This window comes from Bos taurus, chromosome 5 (genome assembly GCF_002263795.3).
Source record: "Bos taurus isolate L1 Dominette 01449 registration number 42190680 breed Hereford chromosome 5, ARS-UCD2.0, whole genome shotgun sequence".
Classification (NCBI taxonomy): Eukaryota; Metazoa; Chordata; class Mammalia; order Artiodactyla; family Bovidae; genus Bos; species Bos taurus.
Window position 1 is genome coordinate 109,933,765 of NC_037332.1, and position 17,244 is coordinate 109,951,008.

Sequence of the window (17,244 nt, forward strand, 5' to 3'; positions counted from 1 at the left end):
AGAAACGCTGGGCTGCATGAAGCACAAACTGGAATCAAGATTGCCAGGAGAAATACCAATAACCTCAGATATGCAGATGACATGAACCTTATAGCAGAAAGCAAAGAAGAACTAAAGAGCCTCTTGATGAAAGTGAAAGAGGAGAGTGAAAAAGTTGGCTTAAAATTCAACATTCAGAAAACTAGGATCATGGCATCCGGTCCCATCATTTCATGGCAAACAGAAGGGGAAACAGTGACAGACTTTATTTTTTTGGGCTCCAAAATCACTGCAGATAGTGACTTCAGCCATGAAATTAAAAGATGCTTGCTCCTTGGAAGGAAAGTTATGACCAACCTAGACAGCATATTAAAAAGCAAAGACATTACTTTGCCAACAAAGGTCCATCTAGTCAAGGCTATGGTTTTTCCAGTAGTCATGTATGGATGTGACAGTTGGACCATAAAGAAAGCTGAGCACCGAAGAATTGATGCTTTTGAACTGTGGTGCTAGAGAAGACTCTTGAGAGTCCCTTGGACTGCAAGGAGATCCAACCAGTCCATCCTAAGGGAGATCAGTCCTGGGTGTTCATTGGAAGGACTGATGTTGAAGCTGAAACTCCAATACTTTGGCCACTTGATGTGAAGAACTGACTCATTTGAAAAGATCCTGATGCTGGGAAAGACTGAGGGCAGGAGGTGACGGGGACGACAGAGGATGGCATAATAAAGGATGACAGGTTGGATGGCATCACTGACTCAATGGACATAAGTTTGAGTAAACTCGAGGAGTTGGCGATGGGACAGTGAGGCCTGGCGTGCTGTAACCCATGGGGTTGCAAAGAGTCAGACACGACTGAGCGACTGAACTGAACTGAACTGAAGGAGTGAAATTCACAAGAGGCGTGGGGACGGTAAAAAGGTGGCAGGGTCATTGCCTCATCTGCAGGGGGACACCAGGCATTCAGAGTACCAGAGGGAAGAAGCAGATAAGTCAGGAGGCAGAGGTCAGAAACTGGGATGCTTGGCATTTGTATCTATGGAAGAGCTGCTGCTACTGGTGATGACCGGGCTCAGGCAACGGCTGTGTGCTCAGGCACCAAGAGCCCTGGGTGTTAGGCGTGGCACCCTGTGAATGAAACAGTCACCAAGAGTCAAGCCAGGAGCAGTGATGGTGCGAGGCAGGTCCGAGCCACGGGCTCACGTCTTCGAGGATCTGGGGGAGATGCCTGCCGCTAGGGGAGAGAGTGAGTCTTAGCCTAGGATGCGGTTCACTTCATGATTGATGGGCGAAGAGGACGTGACCCCACCTCCAGGCCCAGTGGGAGGAACCTGGGAGGGAAAACTCTTGGGAGGCCTGCAGAGAAGCAGCGCCCTCGGGTGGAGTCAGGTCCAGGTTAGAACAAGGAGGTGAAAGAAAGATCTAGAGAAAAGGGGAGGATCTAGCAGACCCATGGGGCAGTATCTTTTCTCTCTTCTAGAACTGAGCCTGCAGACTAAAGCACCGTGGCATCAGTGTGGGGAAGCCTCTGCTTTGGTGGAAGGGGCCTGTGGAAAAGGGGGCCCCTTATCCAGGGGGCCTGTGATTTAGGAAATGGCAGGCAAATGCATGGATATGCATTTAGCCGGGGGGACAGGGAACCCTGAGACTCTCAAGGGGGTCCTGGAATGAAAAATGGCCAAGAACCATTGGGTTAGAGGGGTTTATAACTCTCTCCCTTCTCCCTCCCTCAATGACTTTGCTCTGATGCACTCTCAGGCCTTCTCCTATTGAAATCTTGCTCACCCTCCCGGGCCATCTCCAACCCAAGCACCCCAGAGAAGCCTTTCCCATCTCTCCTGTCACATACACTTTGACCTTCAGTGGTCATGGGTCAACCAAAGTTTACTGCTGTGTAGTTGTTCAGTCATGTTTGACTCCTTGAGACCCATGGACTGTAGCCCGCCAGGCTCCTCTGGCCATGGGGTTCTCCAGGCAAGAATATTGGAGTGGGTTGCCGTTTCTTTCTTCAAAGCGTATATACAGAAACCAGGGAAAGGTAGACGGTAGGTACACTGAAGCCGCGCACAGTTTGCATCACCTCCTCTGAGATGGTAACAGTGTTAAATGTTGTTCTTATTGTAACCTTCATTCACAGACAGACAGCAAAGTTTCATAGATGGATGGCTGTAGTTCAGCGGACCTCCAAGGACAGAGCCCCAGGGTTCAAACATCTGCCAAGTACTGGATACTAGCTGGGCGTTAACAGAAATGACTCAGACCCAGGACCTGTCCTTCCTGAGCTCTGCGGGCTGGTGGGGGAGACAGATGGGCAATCTAAAACAAGAGGGATGGACAGAGATTCAGGCAGTGGTGAGGGAGAAGAGAAGGGTGAGCACAGGCTCACAGAGCAGGTGCCCAAGAGGCGTGGGCCAAGGAGTACGGGGAGAGCGCCAGGGCAAAGAGAGAGTATAGCGAGGTGAGGTCTGTGCAGGGAACACGAGTCTCACATGAGCCTGTTAGGACATTCAGTCCACTGAATGCAGGTCCTACTCCACCTTTTCTGGCCACTGCCTGAGCTCCTAGAGGGCACAGACCTGCCCTTGGTGGAGACAGGCTATGGACTGGATAAACAGTGAACGGGTAAACCCCAGGGTGTGTGTCCAGGCAAAGTCCCAGCACAGAGGGCCTCAAAAGTCAACCCCCTGGGGGCCAACCCCTAGGGGGAAGTCAACGCCCTTCCCTGGTGGTCCAGTGGCTAAGACGTCATGCTCCCAGGGCAGGGACTCTGGGTTCGATCCCTGGTCAGGGAACTAGATCCTACATGTAGCAATCAAGAGTTCACATGCCGCAACTAAGACACAGTGCAGCCAAATAAATAATTAGAAAGAAAAAAAAAAACCTCAGTCCCCTTTTGAGAAGAGAAGGTCACGTGTCACATGTGCTTTGATCATTCCTCCCAGGATTCCAGGGAAGTGCAGCCCTGCTTCTGCTGAGATACCAGTGGGAGGCTGGCGGGGCTCATCAAGGACCATATGTCACAAGTCAGTGTCAGCAGCAAATGATTAACTCGTACCAGGAAGAGAAGTATGGACGTTATCACAATGTACACAGCGGTGCTACAGGTGACCGCAGCGGCGCTCACCCCAGAAGAGCCAGACACCTGGCCCATATGCCGGGCTGGGGGCCTAGGATGGGCCCGGGGGGAGCTGGACACTGACCCCCACAGCTCATCCCACTGCAAAGGGGCCCGCCTGGATGAAAAGGAAGAGGTGGGTTCTCGAGCTAGAATGACTGGGTCTGAAGCCCGGCTCCGCTATCCAGCGGCTTTGTGACTTCAGCAAGTTACTTAAATTCTCCGAGCTGTGTTTCCTCCTCTGTAAGGAGGGGTCAGTGAAAGCCCTGCCTCGGGGGACGGCCGTGAAGACGAAGGGAGCTGAGTCAGACCAGTGCCTCACACACACTAATATAACGCAACGCTATCAGAGTTGCATCTATATCAGCCAGCATCCAGCTCTCCATCCATAGGGATGCTGTAGGACTCCCAGGCCTTTGGAAATGAAACCTGAGTATTCAGAAGACCCCAACCCGCTCCCCCATCCTGGAGCTCTGCAGCTATAGAATAGGAGCACCTCCACTTGGAAGCAGGGCCCTGACAGCCCCATCCCACACATTTAAGTACTTTGGCCATCATTCAAAGCCCTCCAGCAAAGAAAGGAGGAGACTTAAAAGACAGAACCTTGACCCCTTGAAAAGGAAGTCCAATACCCCAAGCCTGCTCTCCACCAAGTGCAGGGTGTTCGGAGCAGTGGGGTGCACTCCCCCACCACCGCAATGATGACCCCCAGTGAGAAGCCCAGGGTCAGGCACAGCACACCCTCCCCGCAGCCCTCGCTCCCGGTCACTCCCAGGCCTTGGCATCTCCATTTCCGCAGCCCTTTGGGACCCCAGCTCCAGCATTCCACCCTCTAACCCCCATTTCCCGCCTCCCAGCTCACTCCCTGGATCACAAGACAACTTGCCAGGTGAAACCAATGAGGAAGGGCCATCGGCACCAGCCCAACTCAATGCGAGTCTGCCAAGCTCCCCCAGGTTCCTTGCCTTCTGGGTCCTTGGCCTCTCCTCTCCCCTTTCCTCAACCGGCTTTGCATCTGCTCGGTTCCCTCAGCCCTGTCCTGGCTTCTTACCCTCTCCTCTAGCCCACGGAGGGGGCCCAGTGTGCCCTGAGAAGTACAGGTGTCCACTCCTTCCAGGCTGCCCCCAACAAACCTCAGCCAACCAGCCCCTGCAAGGACAGTCATGCTAACGACCCAGGACTACCGGCAATCCCTGGACCTTTCCCAATGTGACTTTCTCCACTTCCTCATCCTTCCTGCCTCCCTCTATCCACATGGGCCCAGCCCCAGGCCCTGCTTCCAGGACCCTGATGGGCCAGAAGTCATCCAGGCCAGGAAGTCCCTGCCTCCTTTCTAAAAGCGGCCACCCCACCCATCACAGACCCCTCAGATGTCAGGGGACCTCCAAGCTGAGACCTGGGAGGAGTCAAGGGAGCAAAGTGGCGGTGGGGGAGGGGGCAACTGACCATTACCCACCGGAATCCGCTCTGGGCGTTCCTGGGGTTGACCAGGATGCAGTCCCACGTGCGGTTGGAAGAGTTCTGGAACAGAATCAGCTGCCCCTCCTCTCGGACCCGGCGGCGCGAGTGGTAGTCCTCAACGGCCACCTCCTTCACCCGGAACGGGTTCACAAACAAGTTGGTGACGCTGCTGAGGGTGTTGACCAGGCGGCCGAAGAACTGCATCCTCTGGGGGGCCGGTGGGGAGGCCCCACCACCTTCCCCCTCAGTCTGGAAGAAAACGGAGTCTCGGGTCAGCCGGGCGCGGTCTCCCATGCCCACCTCACCACGCGTGGCAGCTTCCTGCATGGGCACCCCGCTGGCTCCCCACCAGCGCTGTCCCCTGGATCCTGGGCCTGGAGGGACCTGGAAAGAAGAGGGGGAAAGAAAAAGAAACAGCACTGAGTGGGACGGAATGGGGGCTGATGGAAAGTTCCAGAGCTGCCACTGTGCACAAGCGAACGGTGCTGTCCTGCCCGCCGACCCAGTTTCCCCAACAGAGACTCAGTTTCCTCGTCTGCGGTGTGGGGTGGTCACGATCAGAGAAGGCGGCAGACGTGAACATACGTGACAAGCGACACTTCCCTGTGCAAAGCGGGGCGGGGCGGTTCTCACCCTGCAAAGTATGGAATCGACTTTTGGGAACTCAAAGAGCTTGGCATGGCTCATTTCGAGTCCACAAACAAAACCAGTGGCACCTCTCTACTGGATGCCACGAGGGGACCAGAGTCACCTCACACTCCACCGGGGCCATAGATCTCAAATCTTTGGTGGGGGCTTCCCTGCCAGTCCAGTGGTTAAGACTAAGCACTTCCACTTCAGGGGACACAGGTTTGACCCCTGGTCAGGGTAGTTAAGATCCCGCATGCCACGAGGTGCAGCCAGAAAATAAAATAAAAAATAAAACCTTCTGCGCCTGCTATCTCAGGCTTCCCTTGGAGTTCTGAGAGAACACAAAAGCACGCTCCCCAGAAATGAGCGTGACCCTAAGACTCAGAAACAGTGACACAGGTTTGGGTGGAAATTTTGTTTCATACTCATAGGGTCACACTGTCTGCCATAGAGATTGTTCTCAGTTTGGATGACAGAATTAGATGTTATTTCCTAGGTTCCCAGAAAACACCCCACCTTCCTCAGGCAGTGCCACCAAACCTGGGTGGCAACTGGCTGGGGGCCGCCCTCTGCCTCTGTGCTACAATGTCACCTGGCGAAAGGGTGGGTGACATGGAGGACACAGTGTGGGTGTCCTGGAGGAGAGTGGACACTCTGGTCTACGTGTGGACAGAGGACCAACCGCAGGCATGAAAGGAAGAGTAAGAGGCCTACAAAGAATCATCAAAAAAGGCAGGCAGGGTCAATAATAACCACCACACCAGGAGATACTAAGCACTTACGAGGCAGTAGGCCCTGAGCTAAGTAAGCACTTAGTGGTCTCATTTAATTCTCACAAACTATATGAGGCAGAGGGCCCAGGCACAGAGTGCAACTCTGGAGCAAAACTGCATTCAAATCCTGTCCTCACCACTGACCCTGCGTAAGTTACTCAACCTCTCTAAGTCAGTTTCCTCAGCCACAACATGTGGACCACAACAGTGCCTAGTAATAGAACCTCAGTTCAGTCGCTCAGTCGTGTCCAACTCTTTGGGACCCCATGGACTGCAGCACACCAGGCTTCCCTGTCCACCACCAACTCCCAGAGCTTGCTCAAACTCATGTCCATCGAGTCACTGATGCCATCCAACCATCTCATCGTCTGCCATCCCCTTCTCCTCCCATCTCCAATCTTTCCCAGCATCAGGGTCTTTTCCAGTCAGTTCTTCACATTAGGCGGCCAAAGTATTGGAGCTTCAGCTTCAGCATCAGTCCTTCCAATGAATATTCAGGACTGATTTCCTTTAGGATGGACTGATTAGATCTCCTTGCAGTCCAAGGGACTCTCAAGAGTCTTCTCCAAAACCACAGGTCAAAAGCATCAGTTCTTCAGCACTCAGCTTTCTTTATGATCTAACTCTCACATCCATACATGACTACTGGAAAAACCATAGCTTTGACTACACAGACCTTTGTTGGCAGAGAAATGTCTCTACTTTTTAATATGCTGTCTACGTTTGTCATAGCTTTTCTTCCAAGGAGAAAGTGTCTTTTAATTTCATGGCTGCAGTCACCATCTACAGAGATTTTGGAGCCCAAGAAAATACAGTCTGTCACAGTTTCTATTGTTTCCCCATCTATTTGCCATGAAGTGATAGGACCAGATGCCATGATCTTCGTATTTTGAATGTTGAGTTTTAAGCCAGCTTTTTTATTCTCCTCTTTCACTTTCATCAAGAGGCTCTTTAGTTCCTCTTCACTTTCTGCCATAAGGGTAGTGTCATCTGCATATCTGAGGTTATTGACATTTCTCTCTGCAATCTTGATTCCAGCTTGTGCTTCATCCAGCCCAGCATTTCTCATGATGTACTCTGCATATAAGTTATATAAGCAGGGTGACAATATACAGCCTAGATGTACTCCTTTCCCAATTTGGAACCTGTCCTTTGTTCCATGTCAGATTCTGTTTCTTCTTGACCTGTATACAGACTTCTCAAGATGCAGGTCAGGTGGTCTGGTATTCCCATCTCCTTGAGAATTTTCCAGTTTGTTGTGATCCACACCATCAGAGGCTTTAGCATAGTCAATGAAGCAGAAATAGATGTTTTTCTGGAACTCTCTTGCTTTTTGATGACCCAACAGATGTTGACAATTTGATCTCTGGTTCCTCTCCCTTTTCTAAAACCAGCTTGAACATCTCAATTCACAGCTCACCATTCTCAGTTCTCAATACCACTGAAGCCTCACTTGAAGAATTTTGAGCATTACTTTGCTAGCATGTGAGATGAGTCCAATTGTGCAGTACTTTGAACATTCTTTGGCATTGACTTTCTTTGGGATTGGAATGAAACCTGACCTTTTCCAGTCCTGTGGCCACTGCTGAGTTTTTCAAATTTGCTAGCATATTAAGTGCAGCACTTTCACAGTATCATCTTTTAGGATTTGAAATAGCTCAGCTGGAATTCCATCCCCTCCACTAGCTTTGTTCATAGTGATGCTTCCTTAGACCCACTTGACTTCGCACTCCAGGATGTCTGGCTCTAGGTGAGTGACCACACCATCATGGTTATCTAGGTCATTAAAATCTTTTTTGTATAGTTCTACACATTCTTGCCACCTCTTCTTAATATCTTCAGCTTCTGTTAGGTCCTAACTATTTCAGTCCTTTATTATGCCTATCTTTGCATTAAATGTTCCCTTGGTATCTCTAATTTTCTTGAAGAGATCTCTAGTCTTTTCCATTCTATTGTTTTCTTCTATCTCTTTGCACTGATCACTTAGGAAGGCTTTCTTATCTCTCCTTGTTATTGTTTGGAACTCTGAATTCAGATGGATATGTCTTTCCTTTTCTCCTTTGCCTTTTGCTTCTCTTCTTTTCTCAGCTATTTGTAAGGCCTCCTCAGACAACCATTTTGCCTTTTTGTATTTCTTCCTCTTCGGGTTGGCTCTGATCACTGTCTCCTGTACAATGTTACAAGCCTTCGTCCATAGTTCTTCAGGCACTCTATCAGATCTAATCCTTTGAATCTATTTGTCACTTCCACTGTATAATCATAAGGGATTTGATTTAGGTCATACCTGAATGGTCTAGTGGTTTTCCCTACTTTCTTCAACTTAAGTCTGAATTTGGCAATAAGGAGTTCATGGTATGAGCCACAGTCAGCTCCTGGTCCTAAATAATAGAACCTGGCAGGTAGTAAGTATTCAGCACTAGCCCTCTTTAGTTCCATCACCCCTCTTTTACAGATAAGGAAACTGAGGCTTATAGGACATGATTAAAGAGCTTTGAAAAGACCGTAAAGTTTTGTAACGTCTTTCCTTTTAAGATGTGTGAGCAGACTGTGAGTTAGTTTTTTCTCCTTTAACACAAGGACAACACTCCCCTCTCCTCTGTTGTAAGGATTAAATGAGCACCTCGTGAGAATGCTATGTCAAGACCCTTCTTTCTTCCACACTTGGGAGTTGAAAGGACAGAGGAGCTGGGGTACCTACAGCCAGGGGAGCGGGGCGGGACACTAAGGACAGCCAAGGGGCTGGATTCCAGAAAAAGAATCCCCCCAAAACGGAACACACGGCACACACATCAAAGTGCATATAACAATTTTTGTTTTGACACAAAATGGAAGCAACTTCAGTATCCAGCATTAGGGGAATTGTAAATTATGACACGTTTACCCTAGAGACACCACGTGGTCAGTAAAAGCTGCTACTGTGAAGGTCATAACAACCCAGGAAAAGTACGTGGTGTTGTCATAGGCTCAGTCCACCCCACTGCGCTCTTCAGGGCTGCAAGCTCGGCCTGCGAAGCCCCTGCTTCCCCTTGCAGCCTCTCCCTGTCAGTCCCCACTGTCGGCTCCAAACTGCACATGATTCCAGAAAACAATGTTGTTTCACACCATCTCGCCTGTCTGCATTGCTTAGTCTGTCTAGAATATCTTTTGTCTCCGTTTCTAGCTGGAACTCTTCATAACACAAACCACATCAAGTACGTGTGTGCCTCTTTCTGTCCTCTGGCCCCGTTCCAGGACCTCTACATATTTTAATCATTTTCATCTGCACCAGCACCTATGAAATTGCTACCATTGTTATCCTCATTCTACACATGAGACAAGCAAGAAACAGTGAGGTAAAGCAACGGGCCCAAGGTCACACAGCTAGTAGGTGGAGGAGGGTAGCCCAGTTGGGCAGGCTCTGGAGACTGAGTTTCTTAAGGGTGGGTACTGGGTCTTTTCACTTCTAGACAGTCAACCGTAACCCAAGACTCAGCCCAGAGAAAGTGTGTTAAGATACAACTTAACTGAGTAAAAATTACGCAGAACAAACAAACAAAATTGATAGAAAACACACCAAATACTAAGGGCAGATGAGAGTATTAGGTTTATGGGCAATCTCCCCTGCCTTTTTTCCAAATGATAAAAAAAAAAAAAAAGAGTCTATTTTTTAAAGAAATTAGGAGTATAGGCTGAGCCCCTGGGGCCTGCATCTGGGGAGCTGGAGGGAATGTGGGGGGGTCAGGCCTGGCTTAGAGCAGCTGCATAGCTTCCCAGAAGGCAGGCCGAGCACAAGGAGTGGGGCTCACTTCTGGTGAGAAGGGAGTGGGGGAGTCAGGAGCACCCAGCAGCCACGGCCCACCTGGGTTAAGGAGGAGTCACCGTGGAGGTCAAGCTGAATGGAGGGAAGATGCCCCACCCCCAAGGAGAGCCCCCGTCCTCAGGGTCCCAGGGTCGGTGGCAAGGGTGCCCCTCTACACACACAGACAGCAGCCTGGCCCCACAGAGGACAGACTTGGCCCTCCTCCAGTCTTCCAGGGCAGGCGTGAGGATGAAATGACACAGCGGAGGGAAAGTGGGACGCCGGCCACTCTGGGCACACAAACAGTGGCCACTGTCATCACGAGGTGGAAGAGAGGAAATGAACACCCAGGGCCACATCCTGGCCCGATCGCAACAGGCGGCCTCCTTTCTGTCCCCTTCTTCCCGTCCCCACCACCTCTGACCCCAGAGCCCTGGTTCCTTTCGGTACGGCTGCAGGGACGGGCACTGGGCTGGGGAGCAGCTGCCACTCTGAGTGTGGGGGACCCATGTGCACCCTGTCATCTCAACCTCCCACCCACATCCCCAACCCCTGCCTGAACTGCTCTCCCCACCATCTTCACCTGCCCCAGAGCCTGCTTTCAAGACAGGGCTGTCAGACAAGTGAATAAACCCCTTCTCGACCTTCAAGACTCACTTTACCTGCCACCTCCTCCAAGAAACACACCTGGCGCCTCCCTTCCTCCCGGCCCCGGGTACCATCCTCTGCGCCCTACCCCGCCCAGTGCATGCCCAGTGACCACTTCTCCTGGGATGGTGATAGAGAATCTGTGGGCTGGGGGGCCATCCCCCCCTTTATATTGGTTTATCCAAGCACCTAGCATACTGTTCCTGCCTCACAGTGGGCATTTAATGAATGTTTGGTGGATGAATGAGAAGAAAGGTTGGGGGTGGGGTGGGGGGCCCAGTCCCTCTGTGGCACCCCTCCATCCTCTCTTCTCCCTGTGCGGTGGTAAAAGACCACACATCCCACCCCTCACCTACTCTGACCACGACAGAAACCTTCAGAAGCTCACCCTGGCACCAGGGGAACCTTGACGGGGCATCTGCTGGGCTTGCATCTGGAAAATTCGGTGTTTGAAGCTGAGCTCATTCATACTCCAGCAAGGAAATGCGTCAAGCTTGCTGCTGGACCAGAGAAGCAGGGCAGCGGTCCGGGAGGTGCGTGCCAGGAGCCCAGAGGCGCCCCGGCCAGGAAGCTGACCTCACGGGACTGACCACATGGGGGCTTCTGGAAGCACACGCGGAACTGCTTGAGTTGGAAATTGGGCTTTACGAGCCCTGGCTGCTTATGACAGGATGTCCCGTGATTGGGACAACTGACACAGGACAGCCTCCTGTGCGGTTGATGTCACCCCCATGCCCTGCTCTGGCTGGATGGTACAGGAACACGGGGTCGGATCAGAGCACCCCGCCTGCCCTGACCCCCATGGACTTCCTTCCTGCAGCGCTCACCATTTGTGCCTCCCAGCGCACGAGTGCACCACCGCATGCCAGCCCACGGCATGTACTCTCACGGGACCACCTTGCTTTATGGCTGGCAGGGGCTTTTCACATCTGTTAGCTGCCTTGGAGCTCACAAACACCCATGAGACAGGGGTAGTGCCATCAGGATCCCTGTTTGGCCATACCGGGTAACAAGGCTCAGGGAAAGGAGGTGGGAGGTGCTGCCTGGCGGCTGGACTCATGCCTTCTTCCTCGGACTCAGGGCCCCCACGCAGTGCACAAGCACTCAACTAGTGCACGAGGAAAGATGGGATGAAGATAGGCATCAGGTCAAATGTCATTTCCACCTCCCACCAGAGCTTCTGGACCTCCAAGGCCGCCTCCAAACAAAATGTCCCTCCATGGACATCCCAGGCAATCCAGTGTGAAGAATCCACCTTCCAACAGAAGGGATGTGGGTTCAAACCCTGGTCAGGGACTAACTTAAGATCCCACATGCCTCAGAGCAAACTACGCCCGAGCTCCACCCTGGAGAGCCCAGGCACTGCAAAGAAAGATCCCGCCTGCTGCAACTAAAACCTGATGCAATCAAATATATATATATATATTTTTTTTTTTTTTTTTTTTTAAAAACTCCTTCCAAATGTTCCCCCTGACCCCAGCTCATCCCAGACTCTTCCATAAGCCATCAAGGAATAGCAGAGGGCTGGCTCCCCTCGCCTCGCACCCAGCACCCACCCTTTCATCCAGTGCTCAGTATCAGACACCTCACCAAGTTTTGAGATAATGAACATCTTCATTCCTCAAAACACTCCTAAGAGAAGGTATGCTTCTCCCCAGGTCACACACAGCAAGCTGAGGCAAGGAGGTGATGTAATTTTCCAGGATCTGAACCCAATTCTTTGGAATCCACAGCCCCAGCTCGTAGTCCTCGAGCTGCCTTCAGGAGAAAGCCTGAATGGAATGTGGCTGAGCGAGGTTTGATGCGCAGAGCCCTGTGCGCCAAAAGCTGAGGTCCTCATGGAACAGTGTGCTACCATTCATAAGACCCAAAGCAAAACGGCCTTTCCGGAATAGAAAAGGTATCTTTTTCATCCAATCTGTTTAGCTGGACAGCAAACAGCTAGAAGCAAACTGCCCAGAGCTGCTGCTGGAGCTCCCAGCACCGGAAACTTCCAGGACCTCAGGAGGTCTTTGGGCTGGTGGCGTGGTACAGGGTGACCCCTCTTACGATTCACTCTGCCTATATTTACTGAGGACCTATTCTGTAGCAGGCATTGTTGCAACTGCCGAGAACACACTAGTGAACACAACAGACACAATCCCTGCCTTCCGAGAACTTCTGTTTAGAGAGGAGAGGGGGACGACAGAGGATGAGATGGTTGGATGGCATCACTGACTCAATTGACATGAGTTTGAGCAAGCTCCGAGAGATTGTGATGGACGGGGAAACCTGGGGTGCTGCAGTCCTCTGCAGGTGTCACAGAGTCGGACATAGCGACTGAACAACAACATAATGAAGAAGACAAATAGGCAAAATATAGACATACTGAATTCAGAATACTGATTAGATGTCAAGAAGAAAAATAAATGAGAGGAGGGAGATAGGACGCGTCCAGGTGGGTTAAAACTTTAGATAGGGTGAACCAATCCGCACCAAGAACTTGACTGTGAATAAAGACTTAAAAGAAATGGGAACAAAAGTCATATGGATATATAGGTGAAGAGTATTTCAGGCAGAGGGAAGAGCATGTGCAAAGGCCCTGGGGCTGGACCATGCCTGGTGAGTTCCAGGAAGAGCAAGGAAGCCAGTAAGGTCAAAGAGGTGACAGATGGCCAGGCAGGTACAGTGAAAGGAGAAGCTGTTCCAGGGCTCGGAGCCAAGGAGTGACATTAACTCTGGCTGGATGTGGGGGGACAGAGAGGCATCAAGGATAATCTTCTAGTTTTATGCAGAGCAACTGAAAGAATACTGCCATTTCCCAAAGATGGGAAAGTGCATGAGAGGGACAGATTTTGGTAGAGGGTGAGGGACGGGATGAAGGGTATGGATTGTTATTGTCATTTAGTTGCTCAGTCATGTCACTCTTGCAACCTCATGGACTGTAGCCCGCCAGGCTCCTCTGTCCATGGGATTCCCCAGGCAAAAATACTGGAATGAGTTGCCATCTCCTCCAGATCTTCCTGACCCAGGGATCAAACCTGTGTCTCCTGCATTGGCAAGTAGATTATTTACCACTGAGCCCCACCAGGAAAGCCCAAAGGGAATGGATAGTGGTGGTGCTTTAGTCGCTAAATCATATCTGACTATTGCGACACCCTCAGCCTGCCAGGCTCCTCTGTCAATGGGATTTTCCAGGCAAGAATACTGGAGTGGGTTACCATTGCCTTCTCCAGGGGATCTTCTCAACCTGGGGATTGGACCCAGGGATTGAACTGCAGGCAGATTCTTTACCGAATGAGCTACCAGAGAGGGGATGGATAGCTGAAGCTTAATACTAAATACTTGAAAGGCCTAAGTTTAAGACACTGACAGAGCAACTACGTATGTGTCAGTCATTTAAGGGAAATGTCTGTACTGGGCTAGAGATATAAATTGGGAGTTGGAGTCAGAGTAGAAACAGTACTTAAAGCTATGTCACTGAATGAGATCAGCAAAAAAAATGAGAATGGACAAAAACAGGGAAGAGAACATTTAAGGCATAGAACAATTAAAATGCTCTCCCAGAAGTCACACTCTCCAAAGTGAAGCTCCTCTCAACATCACTATTAGAGAAATGCAAATCAAAACGACAATGAGGTACCACCTCACACCATTCAGAAGGGCTAAAAAACCTACAAACAATAAATGTATGTAGAAAAGGGAGCCCTCCCACATTGTTGACTGCAGTGTAAACTGGTGCAGCCACTATGGAGAACAGTATGGTGTTTCCTTAAAAATCTAAAAACAGAACTACCATATGATCAGCAATCCCACTCCTAGACACATACCTGGAGAAAACTATAATTGAAAAAGATACATGCATCCCAGTGTTCACTGCAGCACTATTTACAATAGCCAGGTCATGGAAGCAAGCTAAATGTCCATCAACAAAGGAATGGAAAAAGATGATACGGTACATATATATACAATGGAATATTATTACTCCACCATAAAAAAGAACAAAGTAAAGCCATTTGCAGCAACACAGATGGACCTAGAGACTGTATACTAAGCGAAGTGAGTTAGACAGAGAAAGACAAATAGCATGATATCATTTATATGTGGGATTTTTAAAAAAGAGCAGTACAAATAAACTTATTTACAAGACAGAGGTAGAATCACAGATGTAGAAAACAAACTTACAGTTACCACGGTTAAGGGGAGGGGAGGGATAAACGGGGAGATTGAGACTGACATACACACACTGCTGTATATAAAACAGACAACTAATAAGGACTACCGCATAGCAGAGGGAACTCTGCTAAAAGACTCTTAAAAAGACTGGAGAGAGATATATACATATTTATAACTGATTCACTCTGCTTTACACTTGAAACTAACACAACATTTTAATCAACTACTCATGCATACATGCTAAGTCACTTCAGTCGTGTCAGACTCTTTGTGACCCTATGGGCTGTAGCCCACCAGGCTCCTTTGGCCATGGGATTCTCCAGGAATACTGGACCACTCCAGTATTGCCATGCCCTCCTCCAGGGGATCTTCTCGAGCAGGCATCAAACCCACATTTCTTATGTCTCCTGCATTGGCAGGCCACTAGGGCCATCTGGGAAGCCCAAAATCAACTATACTCCAATAAAAATTAAAAAAAAAAAGAGTGAAGCTCATAACGCAAGGTCTCCCCTTCACCATAGCTCCCCCTTTCTCCCTACACACACCCAGTAGATATGTGCAAACACACACACAGCATTTAAATTCCCCTTTCCTCTACCTCTTGGTGACATCATTCTGCTGAGAAGGAAATTCCCTTTGGAGGTTACTGTCATTTAACAAGAAAGTAGCCCACAGAAGGGAGAAAAAGTGCTCTGGGCACTGAGACAACAGTAGGGGCCCTTACAGAGCAGAGCAATCACCTCCAGACTCTGGTATTATATAAAGAACTATATTCAGATTTCAGCTCCAACCACATCCATCAGTGTGAATCAGGAAGTTCAATTGCCCAGTCTTCCTTATTATGTTAAATGGGAATAACATTGGCTAGAAGGTAGCCTAGAACATAGTAAACAGTCCACTAATATTTGTCAAATAAGTGAGGAATGAATGAATAAACGGTGAAAGAGCCTGACTCAGGGCAGATGATCAATAAATCTGCCAAATGCTAAATGAAAGACCTGTCTTTCCCTCCTTGATTTTTCCTTCTATCCCTTCCCCTTTTCTGCTGATGACACAACAGCAAACCCATGTATTTGATCATGGCCATACTGTTTACAAAGCTTTGCTTTCTACATTTTCTCAAATTTTGAACCTCGTGGCAGGTTTAGGAGGGCAAGAAATACAATCCCCCTGTCACAGATGAGGCAACTGAGACTCAGACAGGAAACAGCCTACAAACTCCAGGAAATTTTTAAGGCAGGGACAATAACAAAAACACGGCATTCAGCCCCAGGGTGGAGCATCGGTGTTGCCAAACCAAACCTGCCTGACATCCTGTTGGGTGGGTAAGAGGGCAGGTGAGGGAAAGACTCAGAAGTTTAGTGGAAGGGAAGGTATTTGTTTTGGGGGTCATGTGAGCAGTCCATTAAAAAAAAAAAAATGGGCACAGATCCCTGTTCCACACCCACTGGCCTGCCTGTTGCAGTCACATGGTCACAAAGGTCACACACTTTCTGTCAGCAGCTTCCAAGTCACCGGTGGCACAGGAGGTGGGCACAGGAGGTGGGCACAGGTTTGGGGGACAGGGAGAACTCTGGTGTAATAGGCTAGGGGAAAGGAGGGAGCATGAGGGGAAAGTAGGCAGAGACGAAGTCTGGAGGCACATGGGAGTCAATACGCAGGGAAAAGCAGGAGGTCAGAAAAGCGGATGCATGATGGAGAACAGGGAGAGACAGATACAGAAGAGAGGTGAAGTGGGGAATCGGGTAGGAACTCATTGAGGCGGGCAAATCAGAGCACTTAGAAAGGCACAGGAAGGAAACTGGGGACAATGAATGGGAACCAAACTGAAAACTGGGAGCACTAAGAGACACTGAGAGTCGAGGGATGAAGGGAAGGGGTTGACTCAGGCAGGAAGTGAGGGATAGAGGAGAGACTCACAGGGAAGACGCACTGAGAGGGGGTACCCAGGGTCGGACCTGGGTCCCTGAGAGAACACACAGGTTAAGAGATGAGACGAAAGCGGTCACAGGATGGGAGTTGCAGACGGTCGGGGATCAAAGGGTGGAAGCTGGAGGCAGTAAGGGGACAATCATGGTTAATGGAGGACAGGCCTCAGAATCGGTGAACAAGTGGGGGGCTCGAAGGACTGTCCCGATAGAGCCCAAGGAGTCTGGGGCGTAGAGGAGGTTTGGGAAAGGGCCCCCCCTCCCTGGCCCCGCCTTCCCAGCGCCGTCACTCACCTCGGCTGACTCAGCACTTCGGCTTCCTTCCACTTCCGCAAACAGACGGGCCCAGGCCACGTGACAACCCGGCCACTGCTCTCCGCCAATCACTGAAGCCTGTGCTTCGCGAGAGCAAGGCGGGGGCGGGCCTCCGCCATGTTTTATAACTGCCCAATGGAAGGGGCTCCCATCGCCGAGGGAGGCCGGGCTTTGGGCTGGAGCCAATCCTCGGCGGCGGGGCGTGGCCACGTCTGTGAGAGGAGGAAGGTCCGTGTGACGGCTCCGGGGCAGACATGTTAATATCGGGCGAGAGGCTCAGTGTTCTCCACCCTACGCCTTCTGAAACGGTCAGAGGCCTGAAGGTTGAACGTGACTTAAACTACGGCTCCTAAAGATAAAAATAAAACCAGCAAAGATGTGCAGGGTATAACAATCAGGATACTGCTTTGATTTTGCCATGTTCCTCCAAGCTAAGTTTGCCAAATTTAGCAAATGGATTAA

At 50.2% G+C, this 17,244-nt stretch overlaps 1 protein-coding gene across 5 annotated transcripts in view; it reads right to left on the reverse strand.

Moving 5' to 3' along the window:
• PLA2G6 (phospholipase A2 group VI) overlaps positions 1–16,858 on the reverse strand; it is a 58,800-nt gene extending 41,942 nt beyond the window's left edge. For 2 of the 5 annotated variants that reach the window (XM_005207367.5, XM_002687923.7), the window contains exons 1-2: positions 16,762–16,857; positions 4,551–4,939 (exon numbers count right to left, since the gene is read on the reverse strand). In XM_005207367.5, coding sequence (XP_005207424.1) covers positions 4,551–4,882 — 332 coding nt within the window. In that variant the 5' untranslated portion in view covers positions 4,883–4,939; positions 16,762–16,857. Of the gene's footprint in view, positions 1–4,550; positions 4,940–16,761 lie in introns of all 5 variants that reach the window. The other 3 variants (XM_015471385.3, XM_010805735.4, XM_005207366.5) reach the window with 3 other exon arrangements.
• Positions 16,859–17,244: the final 386 nt, after the last annotated feature.